This window comes from Manis pentadactyla, chromosome 7 (genome assembly GCF_030020395.1).
Source record: "Manis pentadactyla isolate mManPen7 chromosome 7, mManPen7.hap1, whole genome shotgun sequence".
In the NCBI taxonomy this organism is placed as follows: Eukaryota; Metazoa; Chordata; class Mammalia; order Pholidota; family Manidae; genus Manis; species Manis pentadactyla.
Window position 1 is genome coordinate 58,140,874 of NC_080025.1, and position 21,098 is coordinate 58,161,971.

Consider the following 21,098-nt stretch of genomic DNA (forward strand, 5'->3'; position numbering starts at 1 on the left):
TTGTTGTTGTCTTCCTTGGGTCCCTTGTATTGGGAGACCTTTGCTCCTCCATGGCCTGAGAGACTGTCTTCTTCCCCAGATTGGGGAAGTGTTCAGCAATTACCTCTTCAGTGATACTTTGTATCCCTTTTTCTCTCTTCTTCTTCTTCTTGTATCTCTATAATGCAAATACTGTTCTGTTTGGATTGGTCACACAGTTCTCTCAATAGTCTTTCATTCCTAGAGGTCCTTTTTTCTCTCTGTATCTCAGCTTCTTTGTATTCCTGTTCTCCAATTTCTATTTTCTTTATTGTCTCCTCCATCGAATCTGCTTTTAATTCCCTCCATTTTGTTTTATTTCACATTTTATATTTTTCAAAGTTTCAGTCTCATTCTTGAATTCCTCTCTGAGTTCTTGAATATTTTTTTATGGCTCTGTGTGCATGTTTATGATTTTTAGTTAAAAATCTCTTTCAGGAAGATTGATGAGTTCAGTTTCACTTGGCCCTCTTTCTGGTGTTTGTGGGATTTTGGTTTGAACCAGGCTTCTTTGATGTTTCATATTTGTAAGTGGCGTCCTCTAGTGCCCAGAAGCTCTACTCTGTGGATCTGCTCAGCCCCTGGAGCAATGGCAGGGTTCACTGGCGAGCAATGCTGGTGCCTGCCAGGAGGAAAGAGCTCTTACCTGCTTTCCAGCTGTAGTGCCTGCCTCCACTGTCAGGGCCCGCGGGCTCCGCGCGCAGGGAGGAACCTCTTGTAGCTGCCATAGGCGGGGCTGCCCTGTGGCTGGCCTGGTTCAGTGGCAGAGGCAGCAGTTTGCAACCTGGTGCTGGCCTGGAGGAAGGTGCTGCAGGCTGTGTATTGCAGTAGGGGCCTTGTAGCTGGCATTGCCAACTGTAGATGAAGATGGAGCACCTGAAGTTCCCAGCCAGCTGGGTTGAATGCACCAGGACAATTTTGTTGACTGGTTCTTTTTCCTGAGCAAGCTCTCTTCAGTCCTTGACCCTTTAGCAGCCCTCTCACTGTTAGGAATTTCTCACACTGCCCATCTTTCTTTTGTCCCTGAGCGGCTGGCCATGGGTACCTGTTCTCTACAAGTGGCTGCAATCTCGGTCTTTCCAAGTATTCTGCCTGTCTTAGCCTTCCAACTCCACTGATCTCCAGAGCACCGTGTAATGTAGGTTCATGCTCCCAGAGCAGATCTCCAGGGCTGGGTGTTCAGCAGTCCTAGGCCTCCACACCCTCCCCATTCCGTTTCTGTTCCTCCCATCGGTGACCTGAGGTGGGGGAAGGGCTTGGGTCCCTCCAGATAAGGGCTTTGGTACTTTACCCTTTTCTTGTGAGTTCTGCTCTGTTCCCCAGGTGTAGGCTGTCTGCCACAGCCTTCTTTCCCGTTGCTCTTTCAGGATTAGTTGTGTTTGCTACATTTTCATATTATATGTGGTTTTGGGAGGAGGCTTCTGTGTCACTTCTCATACCTCCATCTTTAAGCCAATAATCTATGTTTTTTGAATTGTGGCAAAATACATATAACATGTAATATCATCTTAAGTATACATAAAGTACCTTCACATTGTTGTGCAACCAATATGCAGAACTCTTTCATCTTGCAAAACTGAAACTTTGTGTCTGTTAAACAATTCCCTATTCCCCTTGTTATGAGTATGCTTTCATGTCAGCAAATGTATTCAAACACCATTTTTATTTAATCACCTTTTCAAAAGGATAATAATCTACATGAAACAAAAAATTCAGATGAGCTAACAATGATATTCAGTAAAAACAGCAAGTCTTCCTGATACTCCCACCGCCTAAGCCCTTTCCTAGAAGTGACCATCTTTCCCTATTTCTATTCAGATTCTCTTTACCTATAGTTCAGTTTATATACCGAAGGTCAGGGTTGTACTTATTTCCTTTTTCTTATATAAAAGCATGAGCTGAGTATCCTTACAGCTAAAACTTTAAGCACTTTTCTAGGTATTTTGTTAAAATACTTCCCAGTAGTATTTCTGGGCCAGAGGGCATAGTTTTCAGGTTTTTGATGTGTACTGCCAAATTCTATGCCTAAGCGTTGGCCGTGTTTCTGTGTTACCAAAGCTTTACACTATAGTCGGGAGAATTATTTTAATAAATGGTTTTTAGGACCCTAGGACCAAAGTTACTGTGCCTCTGTTTGCTGAAATCCACTTCTTTTCAGAAGTGACTGTTACTTCTTACTCTTCTTCCTTCCTAAAAGGTTCTCTTACATGTTTTCTTGGAACCTTAAAAATGGAGATGACTGAAATGACTGGTGTGTCACTGAAACGTGCATCCCTTGCTGTCGAAGATAATGATGGTGTGGTCCCAGCTGAGGAAGCAAAAAGACAGAAAGTCTCTGAATGCTGTCTGACCAAAGGGCCAGACAGGACAGAGAATGACTCTCCACCCTGCAGTGCAAGCATGCCTGGGCCACCTTTAGCTCTAAGCGCCGGAGAGGGTATGAAGAATTCTGGTGCTCAGTTGGAAGAAGAGGAAGAGGAGGAGGAAGATGGCCTTTCAGAGGAGGGGGAGGAGGAGGAAGAAACCGAGAGTTTTGCAGACATGATGAAGCATGGCCTCACTGAACTTGATGTAGGCATCACCAAGTTTGTAAGCTCTCATCAAGGATTCTCAGGAATCTTAAAAGAAAGGTATGTTCAGTTTATGTATGAAAGTTATTTTAGTTACTGTAGTTCCTTTCTTTACAAAGAAATCAGCATTAAGTTCTTCCTTTTGGCTTTCTATCCCAAGGACTGCTTATACTAATGGTCAAAAAAGAATAGGATGGAGAGCTGCCTAAATGAGTAAAGGAAACCATTTAAAGATAAAAATACTATCCTTGTGAGATGTCTTGTTAATATGTGAATGGGTGCTGTTCATTTCTTTAAAATAAATCATTTTAAATGGTTTCAAGTTTTCTCTTGACTTGGTCTTAAAATCTAAAACTCTTTCACTTGAGTGTGCCATGTCTGTCTACAGGAGAAAGGTCTCTGGAGCCAGAAGGATCTGAGTATGAATCCAGTTCAGCCACTTCATGGTTGTTTAACTCCTCTGAGCCTCAGTATCCTGGTCCAAAAAATGGGTGATGATTACCACTTGGGGGAATATTAGGAATTTTTAATAATGTGTGTAAAGTTTTTAGCATGAAGGTAAGCTTCAGTGTAGTTCATGGTAGATTTACTAGAATCTAATTTAATTAACCATTTACTGTATTTTATGATTCACCTTGGTATGGATTATCTATAAATCCACAGTGTAACATTGATAAACTTTGATTTAAACATTCCCTGTAAGAATATGCTAGAAACTCAGAGGACTTTTCGTTAGATTCTGATACAAAGCCAAGGTATGGCTCAGAATTAACTAAGAAACCAGGAAAAATAACTACATATGACTTTGCACTGAAGTTATTCTTAATCCCTGTTTAGTACATTAGGTTTACTGTTGATAAACTCTCTCCTAAAATTAATAGGAAACACAATGTTAATGCTCTAAAAGTGTGTTTTCTTTTCATCAGATACTCTGACTTCGTTGTTCATGAAATAGGAAAAGATGGACGAATCATCCATTTGGATGACTTGTCTGTCCCTGTGGATGAGGAGGTAAGAGCAGCTCTCCAGCAAAGTCACCCTTATGTAATAATAGCACTTCCTAGAGATCATAGAAATACAGACTTGAATTCTGTGTGTGACTCACTAGGCATTCTTGTGATTATTTTAAAGGATCCTTCAGAAGATGTATTTACAGTTCTGACAGCTGAAGAAAAGCAGCGTTTAGAAGAGCTCCAACTTTTTAAAAATAAGGAAACCAGTGTTGCCATCGAGGTAAATCATGCAAAAATATATGAAAAGTTTTTCTAGTGTTCTGATTGCTTCTTTTGGGTGGGTGTTAATAAGTGTGTATTGGAAAAATTACAATAGCTAACGAAAGGATGACCTTGCTCTGTTTCATAATATACTGAACATGTTTTTATCAGTGACAGATAACCAGTATCCAGAAAAATTGTGGCCAAAATAAAAGTTATGTTTTTGGTTCATAAAATTATATATGATCACAAATCAACAAAGAAATCTGTTATTTCAAACTGGAGAATGACCATTATATTGCAGAAGGTCTACTGCAAAAGGGCTGCCTGCCACAGCCTGACCAGCAGATACGTGGCCCTGATATAGAGGCCTTGGCTCCAGTACCAACAGCCTCTTGGTCTCATAGGGGGCTTTGGGAGGGAGAGGAATTGGGGAAAGGAGCATTTCTTTGCTCAATTCGAGTCTATTGCTCTTCAAGAAAGGAAGATCTAAGCTACTAAATAAAATAGTAAATAACCTTTTACAAAGCTTTTTGTTACAAAAATTTTATTCTTGTTGCTGTCTAGTGAAATTGTGTAAGCCATTTTTTCTTAATTTTAAATCTAAAAATTTAGAAGTAAAAAAGACAAGTGAATAAGAAGAAAACAAATCCTACCATTTGCAGCAACATGGATGGAGCTAGAGGGTATTATGCTCAGTGAAATAAGCCAAGCGGAGAAATACAAATACCAGATGATTTCACTCATATGTGGAGTATAAGAACAAAGAAAAACTGAAGGAACAAAACAGCAGCAGAATCACAGAACCCAAGAATGGACTAACAGTTACCAAAGGGAAAGGGACTGGGGAGGATGGGTGGGAAGGGAGGGATAAGGGGGGGCGGGGAAGAAAGGGGGCGTTACGATTAGCACGTATAATGTTGGGGGGGTGCACGGGGAGGGCTGTGCAACACAGAGAAGACAAGTAGTGACTCTCCAGCATCTTACTACGCTGATGGACAGTGACTGTAATGGGGCTTGTGGGGGGGATTTGGTGAAGGGGGTACCCTAGTAAGCATAATGTTTCTCATGTAATTGTAGATTAATACCAAAAGAAAAAAAAAAAAAAGACAGGTGAAGTTAATTGTAATAATATCTTTTCTTTACCCTAATACATTCAAAGTATTTCAATAGCAATCTTTTAAAATTTCTAATGAGATGTTTTACATTCTGTTCTACTTACTAAGTCTTCAGAATCCAGTATTATTTTACAGTGATAGCGCAGACAATTTGGACTAGTCACACGTGCCCAGCTGCCCTCTGTGGCTGGTGGCTGCCAGGTGAGGCAGACAGCTTTAGGTGATAGCTACAGCAAAGTAAGTGTGTTACAAGAGGCTGAGAATGTTGTAGCACAAGATTTTTAGAATTTTAAGTTTATGCTAAATTCATTTTGTGCCATATTTCAATGACCTGCAGGATTTTGGATTGTCTTGAGATTCCCTTCTCTCCTGCCCAGTTAATAAGAGTTCACTATAACTTTTCAGAATTCATTATCTGCCTCCAAACCTCATCTCTTCCCCCACCAAAGCTTCCCAAAAGAATGTCATCATACAATTTTAGAGATTTTCTATGGAAGCAACGTAAGTGTGCATCAGTAGATGAATGGACAGAGAAGATGTACATGTACACAATGGAAAATTATTCAGCCATAGAAAGAAAAGAAATCCTGCCATTTACAACAACATGGATAGAGCTAGAGGGTATTATGCTCAGTGAAATAAGCCACATGGAGAAAGACACAAGTACCAAATGATTTCACTCGTTTGTGGAGTGTAACAGCAAAGTAAAACTAAAGAAACAAAACAACAGCCGACTCAGAGACTCCAAGAAGGGACTAGTGGTTACCAAAGGGAAGGGGTTAGGAAGGGTGGGTGGGGAGGGAGGGAGAAGGGGATTAAGGGGCATTATAATTAGCTATCACAATATAGATAGGTCATGGGGAAGACAGTACAGCATGGAGAAGACAAGTAATGGCTCTCTATATAGCGTCTTACTACGTTGATAGACAGTGACTGCAATGGGGGGTGAGGACTTGATAATATGAGTGAATGTTGTAACCACAATGTTCATGTGAAACCTTCATAAGATTGTATGTCAGTGATACTATAATAAATAAAAAACTATTTTAGCGATCTTCAATTAACTGAATTTACCCATAGACAGAATCTTCAGCAATACCAAGGAGAAAACTAAGAATTGGTTTTAAGAGGTTCAAAAATGTCCAAGTTTCCCTTGCTTGTACACTGCAGTGGTATATATACCTCAGCCCTGTCATAGGCATTTTCCTACATGGATAGCAGGACTTACTGTCATCTTAAAAACTATAGTTAAGCTATCTACTCAAAGTTTTTGCCTTTAAGGGGCATAAACCATGGGTAAGTTTCCTGGTCTGTAAAATGAGGAGGGTGGATTTCCTGCGTTTTTTGAGATCTGAATACATATTCACTCATACATTCAATGATTCCAACTCAGCACTCTCAGTAAATTCCTGATGTAGACTCACTTTTTTATATGAAAATGTCACTTATGTGTAAGTATAATGTAGTTTGTTTTCTTTTGGTTTTTATTTTCCTAAAATGTTGTTAATAGTAGTAGATATAGTGTACCTCAGTGTTTTTCACTTTTCAGGAAGCAGTCCTTTCATGGATTATGAAATCAATTTAGTGGCCTTAACCAACATTTTTTGAATGCAATGGAATAGAACAGTACATTGAACATAGTAAGGACAAGTACTGTTTTATGAAGTTTTTTTAGATTTTTAATAAGGCATATGTGCATATATATTTCTGGCTGTTGAGTCTAGATGAGAAATGTATTTCTCAGTGTGAGACACATTCAAAAATTGAAAAACTGTCCTGTAATCAGTATGTTTATGTTTTCTTCATGTTGCTTTTCCTTTATTGTGGTCAAGTGTGCTAGAACACCATTACAAAATAATTCAGTATAGAATAGGATTCATTATGAGGCAGTTATGGATTGGACCATTTGAGGGAGTCAAGTTCCTGACATTCCAAAAGGCCCAGCTTGCCTGCATTTTCATGTGAGCCCTGGGCTGTTTGTCCCGCTGAGTCCCTGAGAAGGAACGAGCCTTGGGTGGGTGGCTCTTGAGTCAGACAGCCTGGATTCCAGACTGGCTCTGCCACCCTCCAGCTATGTAACTTAAGCTACAGTCCTTAACTTCTCTCAGCCTGAGTTTCCTCATCTCTAAGATGTACCAGTGGCATGCTTGGGAGATGGTGGGGATTAAATCAGGCAGTTACTGAAGTGCTTGGTACCAGTGCCTGGCAGGTGGACATGCTCAGTAGCCTTATGCTTTGCAACATTGTGAAGCTGTAAAATATTTCTGAAATTGTATCTGTGTACTTCTGTTACTTTGCATAGTTAATAAGATGAGTAATGTTTTTACTAATGCATTACTATTATTTCCCCATTTAATGTTTGTTAGTTTAGTAGTATCATTATCTATGTTTTCCATAGGTTGTTGAGGACACCAAAGAGAAAAGAACCATCATACATCAAGCAGTTAAATCTCTGTTTCCCGGATTAGAGACAAAAACAGAGGATAGAGAGGGGAAGAAATATATTGTAGCCTACCATGCAGCTGGAAAGAAGGCCCTGGCAAGTAAGTGTGGGAGTGAGTGGCATTTCTTCTGTGGGGTGGTCACGAGAGGCAGAGCTCCTTGCCTGTTCATGTTCAAGGGCTACCTTGCTGTTGTGTAGAGGAGGATACTGATCATGTCACTCCTTCAGAGAAGGTGAGTAGTATCATTTCAGATACCAGAGCAGTCCTGTCTGGTAGGGGGCATTCGGTCTTTTATGTGAGCAGATTTATGGTGGTGCTTGAGAGGAGTCCTAGGAATGTGATATGCTCCCTGAAGAGCAGCGTAGGCTGACGGCAATTTAAGAAGAAAATGGAAGGATATTGCTCATTCTGTGTTCTTAATGGAGGAAAGAAAGCTTTCAGAGGAACAAAAAGTGCTTGTCAGCTAACCCAGTGGCATATTTTCTATAAAGTCCTGATGTTGAAAGAGCTGTTGCTTTCCAGCTGCATCTTCACTCACACATAAAAACCGTATATAGAAAAATGCTGCGCTTCACCAAAGCTCTCTTTCACTGTATATCATTTATTTGAAATGGGTGTGTTGTCAGTAAATCCTTTTGATATTTATGTTCTTAATATGTTTTCTACAGCCATGAAAATTTCTATTTGCATATAACCTTAAGAAAAATAAGATCAGTTTTATTCCTTTGTCAAATCAGCAGATAAAATTGTAATGAAAATTATGGACAGAAAAAGTTATTTCCTCACCAGTGACAGCCTCTGTTATAGAAGAGTTATTTTTATATGTATTTGTACGAGCAAAACTCCAAGACTATATGTAACAGAAGACTTCAGCCCATTAAGTGCTTTGTCAGTATTCTTGCTGTGAATGGATGAAGCCTTCAACTACGGTTCTAGTGAAATGAGAGGGTATAAGAAAAATGGGAGTGTAATTAAGGTTTAGCCATGGTGAGAAAATAAAGTGGTCAAATCAAGTCTGGATGGTAGCATGGAAATGAGAAACCTTGAACGATTGGGAAAGAGAAGGTAGAGACTGGAGGTCACTTCTCAGTGGACAGCAAAAACGAAAGTGAGATAATATGTTCTGGAACTACTTGAGGACATTCATTGTTAATCACTTCTCATCCACAAATTATTTGCTTGGTTACTGAGTTTCTCTTGATATCTAAATCCCAGTATAAAATATTACCTTAATAGCCTTTCTTCAGCCAGAGCTATTTAAGAGCATTAAGTGCAGTAGAAGAATGATTGGAGGGTCTGTCAAAGATTGCCTTGTAGCTAGTAACTATTCTAGATGTAGAGGAGAGAAGGTGACTTACTACATACCAACGATGCCTTGGTGCACTCAGGCTTGCTTCTGTCCAGGAACCCCAGTTGGGAAGGATCACAGGGAGATGTTCCTTGTAGAGAGGCACCCGTGTTGGTCATCCACCCTCTTGCAAAGGCAGGGTCTTGTTGTGCAGAGTGTGGTCATGAGGAAGCAGATTGGAAAAGGCAAACCTGTATTTTTTTTGACAGTTGCTTTGTGGAAAAGATTGTTATTTCTTGGAGGGTGCTAGGTTTTGTTCTCTGCAGGGAGGGGAGTCGGGGCATCTGCAGGCCCTTACGGCCTCCCCACCCTTTTCCCTGGAGTGAGCGGGGCCAGAGCTCTCAGGTTCTGGCTTTCCCTTCTTCTCCAGGCTTTTGTGTTCAGATTGGATGAACACTTGGGTGGAAATCTAAAACTCCTGGGCTTGAGGTGTGCTGGCATTTAGTCAGAGATGGACCAGAGGGCTGCCATCGGAGCTGTTCTCTCCCATCTCCTTGTGGACCCAGACAGGCCCCTCAGAGCCTGTGCTCATCTTTTACAGATCTAGTGCCCTACCTGCCACCTGAAAGTGGCTCAGAGTACCACACCATTGGAAAAGCGGGGAGAGTTGGTATGCAGAGACTGTTATTGTTTGTGACCCTGCAGACAGATCCCAGTACCAATAACAGCTTCTCCTTCTGGGCCACCTTGGCTATTGGATAGTATTTGAATAATTTGACTTTTAAAGCTTCATTATAAAGCTAAGTTTATAATGTATTTAGAGCTCCTTTACTACCAATCCCTGACATAAATTGTTGTTAGTGGGTCATACATTATCAGCAGATTTCTGAACTTGTTTTTCTCAAATAGAACCATGCATTCTCAAACATAGGCATAGTAGATTCTAAGTCCTGGTGTTAACAGCTATTTAAACTGAGAAAATATGTCATGTGTTAATCTAGTCTGGTAGACAGGGCACAGTGATTTATCAGAGCATATATAAGATGTTTTCCTGAAAATACCATATGATTATTATAAAACATTTCATCAGGTAAATGGATTTATGTTTTGAAAAAGTGTACATTCCAAATGCCCCTAAGAACTTCTTCTTAAAGACTTGTTTAAAATAAAAAATTCTGTAATATGTTCATACTTTCTGAAGTGAATTCCAGGAGGGATACCTGGATCTGGGAATCAGTAAGATAAAAAGGGAACTCTTGGAGAGACTGGTGTTATGGAATCACCAGGAAGAGGGAATTCCAAGAACCAGAGCAGTAGCAGTGGAAAATAATATGCATAGGTACAGGAAGATAAAAACTTTGAAATATGTCCATTGATTTTTAGCAACATCGAAATCATTGGTATATTGGTGTCTTTGACAGAGCAGTTTTATGGAATAAGGTTGGAAACACAGTACGTTGAGGTGGAGGGCAATAAACTCAGACTGCCTTTTCAGATAATCTGTAAGAGGGGAAAGGAAAGAAACATGGTTAAGGAGAGAGAGCCATAGGTTTGACTTTTTAAACGGAAGAGCCCTGAGCATTTTGATGTTCTGAAGGGAAGAGCCAGTGGAGAGGGGCAGTGGAACTCCCGGGAAGCAGGGGATGGTGGAGGGAGCAGGGCCCCCGAGGAAGCTGGGAGGCTGGTGTGCGGCGAATAAGAAGGAGAGGACGTTCTACGTGCATCCCATCTTTCTCAAGCTACAAACATTTGTCCTTCCTTACTCATGGGTATCTCGGTGCTCAGCACATGGGTCTTCCCAAGCGAGGTGCCTTCTGCCATCTGGTTTCTGTCCCACTAGGCTGGGGCTGCTGGGCCAGAGCATCAGAAGTTTGCGTCCTGTTTCCTCAGCCTGAGAATTCTTTTCATTCGCAGTTTAAATCCCACCATCTCAGACATGTCTGAAAATCATTTTAAATTCACTTAAATTGTAAAGCTACATATATGCTATTCTGCATTCTAAGGATTTGGAGTTTTATAAAGTCAAACAGATTGTCCAAAATAAATTGAGACTTACTTATTTTCCATTATTCAGAGTATTCCCAGTTAATCAGTGCATATGCTTACTATTTGTATACTGAGTGCACTTAGCAAAAGAAACCTTGTATCTGGTATTTGCAGAGGAGACAATTGTGTGCATGCTCAGTGCTTGGATTTGCTGATGAAAAATGCATGCTTCTGAGCAGGAACTCACACTCGGTTGTCATGTTTTCTCTTAAGGTATGGTAGCACTAATTTATAGTTAATTGTGAGTGTACTGAACGGGTAGTTAAGGGGAAATGTAGCTACACCGATCAACTTTTATCACAAGTTTTTTTTTCTCTTTTTACTTTTTATCATGGACATTTTCAAACATGCACACAAGTAAGGGAAGTAGTATATTGGACCTCTGTGTACCTGTCAACCATGGTCAAAATTATTAACATTCTGTTTTTGTTTGATCTATTCCTCCCACTTTTTTTTTTCTTGTTGGAGTGTTTTAAAATTCTCTGTAGCACTTCATTTCACTCATTAATACTTCAGTATGTATCTAACAGGTAAGGACTAAAACCCTAAACCATTTTCACATCCAGCACAATTGGCAATAATTTCTCAGTATTTAATACCCAGTGCATGTTCAATTTTTCCCTGTCGCACAAATATCTTTTACATACAGATGACTTGTCAAATAATAAACAAGGTCAGCACATTGCATTCAATGGTTAAGTCTCTTCAATAGTCTCTTAAATCTCTTTTACTCTATCAGCTCGAGAACTGTTTTCTGTAATACTTTTTCAAATAAAAAGTCATTATAACTCAGTGTGGGAAACTCAGAAAACACAATAAAGCACAAAGCAAACCAATAATTACTTGCAGTCTCACCACCAAACGATAATCACAGATAGCATTTTGGTGCAGGTCCTGTCATGTTTAAGAAAACACATCTCTAAATCAGGAAGCATTTACATTCAGTCTTAAACCTTTTGCTCCATCTCATGGGTCCAGACAGTGCAGCTTTGCGGATGAGCTGGCATGCTGTTGTGAGGGGGTTGGGACAGGGAGGCTTGTACCTGTAGGTGAGTTTTTCTACTTGTTCGCTGTTCATGACATTCCACTGTTAATGTCTAAATGGCTGTTAGCCTACCACATAACTACCAGGTGCTGTACAAGTCCTCGGTAGAAACTTTCCATGCGGTCATTTGCATGTTCACCTCTAAAGCACTCTTAATCTTTTTTATAAATTAAACATTGCTCTCTTGTGCTCTTTATGCTGTGCATTTGGACAGAGGTCAGAACTGCCGCAGGTAAGAGCTGTTGGCGTTTCATGTAGATAAAATGAAATGCCAATGATTTTTGCCACAAGTGCTAAGTATAGACAGTTTTGCTTAACTCAAGTGAGCTGGAAGGAAAACAAAAAGTAATACTCCTGTTTACAGTTTTCTGAGGATGAGTTGGAAAGAATTCACACCAAGAGCCAGAGAAATACTTGTAAAGCTTTTCTGTCCAAGACAGAAAAGATTCACATTTCTACTAATCAGAAAGGAAAATCAGTTCACTAAGCATACATGCTATGGCAGTTTTCCAAGGTGGTTTATTGATTTCTTTGTTCTTTACATTGTAGTGTAAGTCACTAACCTCTCAGGCAGGGTTTTTCTTTTGACAAAGCCAGGTATACTGGTAACTTCAATACCAGAAGTTTCTTAGGTCTCTAAAGATGAAGGATTCATGAATTCATGCCAAAGGATTTTTTTAAGGATAAAGACAAGCATTTTTAAAAGAAGACTCTTTTCTAGGTATTATGTGAAATATTTTTAAACAGTCTTTTCTTTCATGGAATTACAGAAACCAGGAGATTAGATGTATTCAAGTAACAACTGTAGCTTTGTGTCACAAGGCTCATGAACAGTATTATATAACATTTGAGAAGTTAGGTTGTGGCTCCCATATTTTTCCTAAAAGTGTTGATTTTTTTCAAAACACTCTTGAGGCAACATAGATTGAAATCTTAAGACTGTTTAAATATATGTTTTAAGATTATAATGTAATAAAAATTTTCATTTAAAAGAACAGTTTTTAAAACCAGGTTCTCCAAAATCTTTGAATGTCAGTTGGTTTCCAAAAAGCTGAACAGTCGAAGGCTCGGAAGCTAACATTTAACCTGGCTTAATTTTTAGTTTCCTTTTCCCCCAAAATGACAATTAGTCTTGAATGCCATTTACTCTCTCTGTCAGGTAGACACTTGTAAACCGTCTAGTACTGGGGATGAAAATACCCTTTGGAAAATCTAAATGTGTCCCTGAGGCAGCTCCTCACAAGCTTTGTTCCCATCCCAGCTAAGGCATCGAGGCTGTGTGTGTGAGCACCTGAGTGGAGTAAGGCATGTAGAGTCTGACGTGACTGTTTCCTTCAGGACAACAGGTGTTCTGGAAAGCCACTTGGCCCCCCTACCAGACACAGGCTTACAAAGTACCGCCACCAGGGAAGGTTGCTTCTCTGTGAGAAGACTGCAGTTAGTCTTAGTCATTTGTCACACCACCTGCATTTCAGCTTCTGATTTTAAATATGGACAGATGATACTAAGTATCCAGTCAAGAAAGTTTAATACCCATAGTCTACACAGCTATAACCACTCAACCTGTATTTCTTGTCAGACTAGATCTGATTTCTCAGTCAAAAGGTTCTGTAGCAAAAAAATGATCTTAGAGGATTTCTTAAGAAAAAAACTCAGATAGCTTTTATTATGGTATATATAACGTTCAGTTTTTTTGTTTTTAAGATCCAAGAAAACATTCTTGGCCAAAATCTAGGGGAAGTTACTGCCACTTTGTACTGTACAAGGAAAACAAAGATACCATGGATGCTATTAATGTGCTGTCCAAATATTTAAGGTTAGTATCTTGTTCTTTTGCCTGTACAAAATCAAAACATGGACGTTTATTTTCCTCTTTCATGCCAATGAAAAAGGAGGAGGAAAGTAGGCCAACAGAGAGCAAATGTGGCTCCCAATTGTAGTTTTCTAATTTTTTTTAGCATCCTTGCATATTGCCAATGATTCAAGATGAAAATTCTGTAAGTAAATAGTTCACATATAGTTGAGAATTACTGCTCCATCCAGATGAAAATAAAAATTAGCTTGCTTCCCTGAAAGCCTACACTTTGATGTGGTTACAGAGGTTTGCTTAAACTGAAAGCTTTTAATTCCTGGAGATTGACTAAAAACTTGAGATCAGTCAGATTTTCTCATAGCAGTGCAAATATAGCAGAGATTGGATCTGAGGATAGACCAGCCAAATAATTTTTATTTAGAAATGGGTACAGGCACCACAGCAAGTCTGCATGCAATGGAAATTTGCTTTCCAGTATATATTTAGCCCAGTTTAAGCATGCTACAGCGGCTTAGTTCGCTGTGGATGCTGTAACAAACTACCACACACTGGGTGGCTTAAATAGCAAATTAATTTTCTCACAGTTCTGGAGGTTTGAAGTCCCAAGATCAGGGTGTGGGAAGGTCTGGTTTCTTTTGAGGCCTTTCCCCTTGGCATGCAGATGGCCACATTCCTCTGTGTCTTCCTGTAGCCTTTGCATGTGTGCCCCTGGCGTCTCTGTGTGTCCACATTTCCTCTGTTAGGACACCAGTTAGATGGACAAGGACCCACCCCAACTGCCTTGAACTTAGTCACCTTTTTAAAGGCCCTGTCTCCAAATACAGTCACATTCTGAGGTACTGGGTGTCAGGGCTTCAACATAGGAATTTTGGGGGAACATAATTCAGCTGTCCGCCCCTCTGGCAACCTCCGGTCTGTTCTGTGTTTATGAGTCTATTTCTGTTTTGTTTGTTAGAGCAGCTTTTATAAAATCCTTCTTAGTTAACTAGCTTACATATATTTTCATGTCAAAACTGTTCAGATCCCTGTTTTAGCATTTGACTTTTTATACTAAGAAATAGCATGCTTTTGTGCAAAATTCACATTATTATTAACTTTTTAAAAATAGAAGATGTAAAATTTTCAAAATGTTACATTATGTATCTGGAATGAATTTTTCCTTACCTTCATAGTTATGTAATCTAATCAGTTGCATATGATCAAGGAAGCACATTATTTCCTTTCTGTTACTGGCTCTCCGAGTCTTTGGACAGCATGTTATTCACTAGTAGCCACAAACGTTCTAAGTCAAGCACTGCTAAGAAGGGAGTTGTTCAGGCATCATTTATATTCTTAGCTTGCATATTACCTTATGTTTTCCTTGGTACATTTTAAAATAAAGTTTCTCCCTCTGTTTCTTCTATTCTGTTGTGGTTTTAAGTATATTTATCTTGAATCTTAAATTATGAGGAATATGATTTCGTAAAAGCATGTGACTTCAGATGGTTTTGTTTTTGTCTTACCAGAGTCAAGCCAAACATATTCTCCTACATGGGAACCAAAGATAAAAGGGCCATAACCGTTCAAGAGATTGCTGTTCTCAAGTAAGTAGAGAGCACACACCAGGATTCGTACTGCAGAAAAACTGGCACCACCTTGCTCAGTTCTCAGATTTGCTTCACGGGGTTTACCTCTTCTATCTTTAGATGGTGCTTCTGCCTATTCAAAGAATGGTTTTTTTATTTGTTTTTTTTTTTTCTTCTTGCTTATCTGAATTTTCTAATGTTTTTACAGCCAACAGGTATTATTTGTGTAATTTTAAAAGGATTTTTGTGGTAGAGCCAAGAGAGTAAGTGCTTCTTTCTCTCCTCTCTCTCTTTTGTTCATTCATTATTAAGTATACGTTATTTAAAATTTAATTGCAGAGCAGTAAATGAGCTCTTTTGTTACACACTGGAGATACACAGATGAAAAGTGGTCTCTACTTTTAAAGCAATTACTGTTGAATGGAGCAGATAGACAAGTAAATCAGAACTTAATCACAGTGAGAGAAATGCTGCAGTAGAGGTGTTTGGGGGGGTGTTAGGATAATGGTGACAATAAAGTATGGAACTCATTGTAGGGGGCAGCTCCAGGGAAGGCTTTCAGGGAAAATGGGATGCTCAAGTTTGAATCTTGGTCAGGGCTTAAGTCTCAGATCTCAGCATCTTCCCCGTTGACATTTTGGACTGGACATCTCCATTGTGGGGGCCATCCCATGCACCGAAGGCATTTAGTATGACATTGCATTTAGTAGCAGCCCTGGTCTCTCCCCACTAGATGTTAGTAGCATTCCCTCCTCCATCCCACCCCACCGGCCCCTGACCAGTTATAACAACCTAGGTTGTCTCTAGACATTGCCAGTTGTCCTTTGAAGGGGAGAATTACTGGTCTAGATTCTAGAAAGATGAGTAGGAGTTTCCTGGGTCTGGGAATGGTCTAGGGTTGTTTGCTCCAAACCAAGAAAGCAGCCTTGTGATGAGACATTGGAAAGGAATTGGGAGCACAATGCATCTGGTGCCTGGCGGGCATGTTTGTTTTAGGGCATAGCAAGAAATGGGGCTGGAGGACCGTCAGACGGGACCCAGATCCTGAAGGGCCCTATAGGTCATGTTGAAGATTTGGACTTGATATTAATCTAAACGGGGAGTTGTGTGTAGAGGCAGGATTCGGGATTTGGGGTAGAATAAGATGGTGAGACTGGAGATTGGGGCTATTGCCAAGTTCTGGGGAGGGAGTAAGCTGGTCTGAATCCCATCAGTTCAGTGAAGGTAAAAGGGAAAGAAAGGACGAATCCAGTGACTGTGAAGTCACAAATTTGGGCTTTCATCCTAGTGCACCCCCTGCGGTAAGGAGTGGTGGTGGGAGAAACAAAGGGGCAACAGGAAACTTCTGGGGGGTGATGCCTCTGTTCACTATTTTAAATGTGGTGATGGTTTCATGGGCTTATTCACATGTAGTTTTTGAATATGTAAAGTTTACCATACTTTATACTGTAATTAAAGCCACCTATGCTTGCTGTACCCACTTTAAATACATATATTTATTTGTAATCCTCCTATCTTCTCATAAAGAATTTGAGGTAGCCTCTCCTCTTTACCCAACAATCCCCAACAGTCTGGCTGCTTTCCCACCACTTTTCTGAATCACTTGAAATGATGCCAGGATTGAGTGCCTGGTTGCATTCTAATGAATTTTTCAGTCCTTTTTTTCCTCGACCTTGGGATCAATGGCATGGTGTAGTAGCAAAAACAGGGTAAGATCATCTCCCCATGACTTTCCTAGTGGTGTGTGCAAATACAGACATGTTTGGAAGAGAGCAGAGGAGATGCCCAAGAATGAGGGTGCTCCCACGTGGTGGCTTCTCTCTTCCTGTGACGTGTGGCACGTGGACTCGTCTGCTGAGTGACGGGTGTGGGGGCGTGGGGAAGGGAACTCGGAAAGAATGAGAGGACTCAGATAGCTCTGTGAGTGATGGTAGGGAGAGCAGCCGTGGCTTGGGGTCCCAGGCCTTCCCATACTCTGGATGCGGGATGCAGAAAGCTCTTGCCTTGTGTTTGGTATCCAAAATGTCATTGTAGTACTCAACTTCTGTGCTTTCTGGCTGGCTCCGAATTTGTTCACCTACACTGAGAAATAAATTGGTTTGGTTTGTTTTCAACACAGAAGGGACTAGGTAGAAAATGAAGGTGCCTCCATAATTGAGCTCCCTCAGAGATTGCCTTGTTCACAGCTTGGAATATTTTTTGTGTGGACTCTTTTTTCCTTGTAAACCAAAATATTTATGTAAATTGTGTCCTTCTCTTGTGAACAATTAAATGATGTACCTCTTTCCCTGTTAAAACAGCAAAAGACATTTAAGTATATGAATGTGTCCTAATTTATGATCTGTCACTCTATTTCTGAATGTTTACATTGTTTCCCATTTCTTGTTATTAAAAGCAGTTCCATGACACATGTTGGTAGCTAAATCTTGGCACACACCTTCACTAAGATAAACTTTTAGCAGGGAGTTACTGACTTAAAGGGAATGTGAGATTCTAGGTTTTAGGTTTCTGATAGCAATACCCAATTGCCTTATAGGTAGGTGGTACCAGTTTATCACTTTATTCTACTTCTCCAGAATCCTCCCTAACACATGATCTTTTAAAGACATCATTTGCTAATTTGAGAGTTGAAAAATGGAACCTTGATATTTTGCTTTATACAACTTGAAATCTTTGAGTATTTGGAATGAAGTCATTAATCTCTCTCCTTGGTCGGCCACCAGGTGTCATGCTTGATCGTGATGCTGCTCCGTCGTTTGCTGCCTTTATCATCTTCCTGTTGGCTTTGTAAGAAACCAAATTAGACAACTGACTGTTGGCCTTTGGAAGCATATAGCACTTATCTCACGGATGCAGGCTGCACTCTTAGTTTGCTTAATGTGTAGTTGGGGCCAGGCAGGTTGGCTTTTCCCGTGAGAACTGGTGAACAGGATAAACCCACTCAGCCATGCAGGGATTTTAATTGTGACTTGATGAATCCTAGGGATAAGCAGCATTTCTTTTTCAGCTTCATGCAACTCCAAAGTCACCTAGTAATTTTATTTAACAGGATCTCAAGCAGGAACAGCCTCATTCAGAACTATTTGCTGCTTTTCCTGCTTCTTCCTGCCTGTCTCCTTTCTGAGCCTGGGCCAGTATTTCTCTGGCTTTGTTCATAAAGGCTTTTTGTACAACAAAAAGTTGTTGGCTTAAGTTGACTCCTAATGTCTAAAAGTGAGATTTGGGTATTCCCAAGTAATTTACAGAATTTGCTATGAATTGACAACCAAAAGAGCTTGATCCAGGGTCATCCAAATTAACACTGGGAGCAGTGTTACGGAGATACTGTTAGCTGCATTTCATCTCTTCTCAGGGAGCAGCCCACACCAACAAGAACTGGGTATAGCTTAGCTCTTGCTTTCTGCTGTGCTAGTGGGATTCAGAAATTCCAGAATAGACAACAATATGATTAGCCATAGAAAGGAGTGAAGGACTGATACATGGTACAACATGGATGAATCTTAAAAATCTTATGCTAAGTAAAAGAAGTCAAACTCAAAAGGCCCTGTGTTATTTGACTATATTGAATGAAATACCCAAAATATGGAAATCTATAGAGCTATAAAGTGGACTAGTAGTTGCCAGGAGCTACAGGGAGAGTGAATAGGGTTAACTGGTATAGGGTTTCTTTTGGGTGGAAATATCCTGGATCATATTAGACAATGGAGACAATTATACAACATTGTGAATATACTAAAAACCACTGAGTTGTATGTACACTTTATAATGGTTAAAATGATAACTTTAGGTTATATTAATTTTATCTCAAAAAAGAAGAACAGAGCTGTCAGGTACTTGCATGGCTATCAGGAGCATTCTCCAGAATCTCTCCAGAGCTGCCAAGTTGCATGATTCCTTTTTCCCTTTTGACTCTTAAGTACTCTGTTTCTACAGCACTAGTTATTGACCAAAGAGTTTGGTTGTTGGTGGGGTTTTTTTTCTGGTATCATTAATATACAATTACATGAGCAACATTGTGGTTACTAGATTCCTCCCATTATCAGGTCCCCACCACATACTGCATTACAGTCACTGTCCATCAGCATAGAAAGATGATATAGAATCACTACTTGTCTTCTCTGTGTTATACTGCCTTCCTTGTGCCCCCTACATTATGTGTGCTGATCTTAATGGCCCTTTTACCCCTTGTCCCTCCCTTCCCACCCATCCTCCCCAGTCCCTTTCCCTTTGGTAACTGTTAGTCCATTCTGGGGTTCTGTGAGTCTGCTGCTGTTTTGTTCCTTCAGTTTTTTATTTGTTCTTGTACTCCACAGATGAGTGAAATCCTTTGATCCTTGTCTTTCTCTGCCTCGCTTATTTCACTGAGCATAATACCCTCTAGCTCCATCCATGTTGTTGCAAATGGTAGGATTTGTTTTCTTCTTATGGCTGAATAATATTCCATTGTGTACATGTACCACATCTTCTTTATCGATTCATCTACTGATGGACATTTAGATTGCTTCCATTCCTTGGCTATTGTAAATAGTGCTGCGATAAACATAGGGGTGCATCTGTCTTTTTCAAACTGGGTTGCTCTATTCTTAGGGTAAATTCCTAGAAGTGGAATTCCTGGGTCAAATGGTATTTCTGTTTTGAGCTTTTTGAGGAAACTCCATACTGTGTTCCACAATGGTTGAACTAATTTACATTCCCACCAGCAGTGTAGGAGGGTTCCCCTTTCTCCACAACCTCGCTAACATTTGTTGTTTGTCTTTTGGATGGTGGCGATCCTTACTGGTGTGAGGTGATATCTCATTGTGGTTTTAATTTGCATTTCTCTGATGACAAGCGAGTGGAGCATCTTTTCATGTGTCTGTTGGCCATCTGAATTTCTTCTTCAGAGAACTGTCTGTTCAGCTCCTCTGCCCAGTTTTTAATTGGATTATTTGCTTTTTGTTTTTTGAGGTGTGTGAGCTCTTTATTTGGATGTTAACCCTTTAACAGATCTGTCATTTATGAATATATTCTCCCATACTGTAGGATACCTTTTTGTTCTATTGATGGTGTCCTTTGCTGTACAGAAGCTTTTCAGCTAGATATAGTCCCACTTGTTCATTTTTGCTTTTGTTTCCCTTGCCTGGGGAGATATGTTCATGAAGAAGTCGCTGATATTTATGTCCAAGAGATTTTTGCCTATGTTTTTTTCTAAGAGTTTTATGATTTTATGAGTTACATTCAGGTCTTTGATCTATTTTGAGTTTACTTTTATGGAGTTAGACAGTAATCCAGTTTCATTCTCTTACATGTAGCTGTCCAGTTTTGCTAACACCAGATGTTGAAGAGGCTGTCATTTCCCCATTGTATATCCATGGCTCCTTTATCGTATATTAATTGGCCATATATGCTTGGATTAGTATCTGGACTCTCTGTTCTGTTCCACTGGTCTATGGCTCTGTTCTTGTGCCAGTACCAAATTGTCTTGATTACTGACCAAAGAGTTTTGTCCTCCTGTTCCTCATTCTGTCCATCCTGATCCTCTGCTTTCTAGATTCTTAGGGATACAATTCGTGGATTGACTTGTGCTCTATGGTTCTGTCCCTTTATGTCTGAAGTCAGGGACCTGGTGCCTCTGAGTAGCTGGCCCAAGGCTGGACTAGACCTGCCTTATACTGTTTGGTCCTGTGGTTGGGCAGGGGATTAGGAGCAGGGAGGGAGGATAATGGTATATGAGCTTTGCCTATTTCCCCACTACTCTGGCTAGCTTCCTACATTATGTTAATTAACAGGGCAGCAACAGATTTTTTTCTTTTTCTCTGGTCAGACTACTTCTGCACATATTAAACCAGGGAAAAAAATAGGCTGATTGGTAATGAATGCATCAAGGAATTTACTGAAGAGTCTTCAGGAGGTATAGGGAAATTTTCAACAAAGAAACAAGAATTCTGCAAGATGAAATGGCAAGCTGATGTAATATAGGTGAATTTTTTTTTTGTAG

General features: G+C 40.0%; 1 protein-coding gene across 4 annotated transcripts in view; it reads left to right on the forward strand.

The window, feature by feature from the left end:
* The window catches only part of PUS7 (pseudouridine synthase 7), a 75,952-nt gene that overhangs the window by 18,220 nt on the left and 36,634 nt on the right, over positions 1–21,098 (forward strand). For all 4 annotated transcript variants that reach the window (XM_057504415.1, XM_036892381.2, XM_057504416.1 and 1 more), the window contains 6 exons: positions 2,216–2,648; positions 3,515–3,599; positions 3,720–3,821; positions 7,319–7,463; positions 13,448–13,559; positions 15,062–15,139. In XM_057504415.1, the coding sequence (XP_057360398.1) occupies positions 2,216–2,648; positions 3,515–3,599; positions 3,720–3,821; positions 7,319–7,463; positions 13,448–13,559; positions 15,062–15,139 (955 nt within the window). The remainder of the gene's footprint in view (positions 1–2,215; positions 2,649–3,514; positions 3,600–3,719; positions 3,822–7,318; positions 7,464–13,447; positions 13,560–15,061; positions 15,140–21,098) is intronic.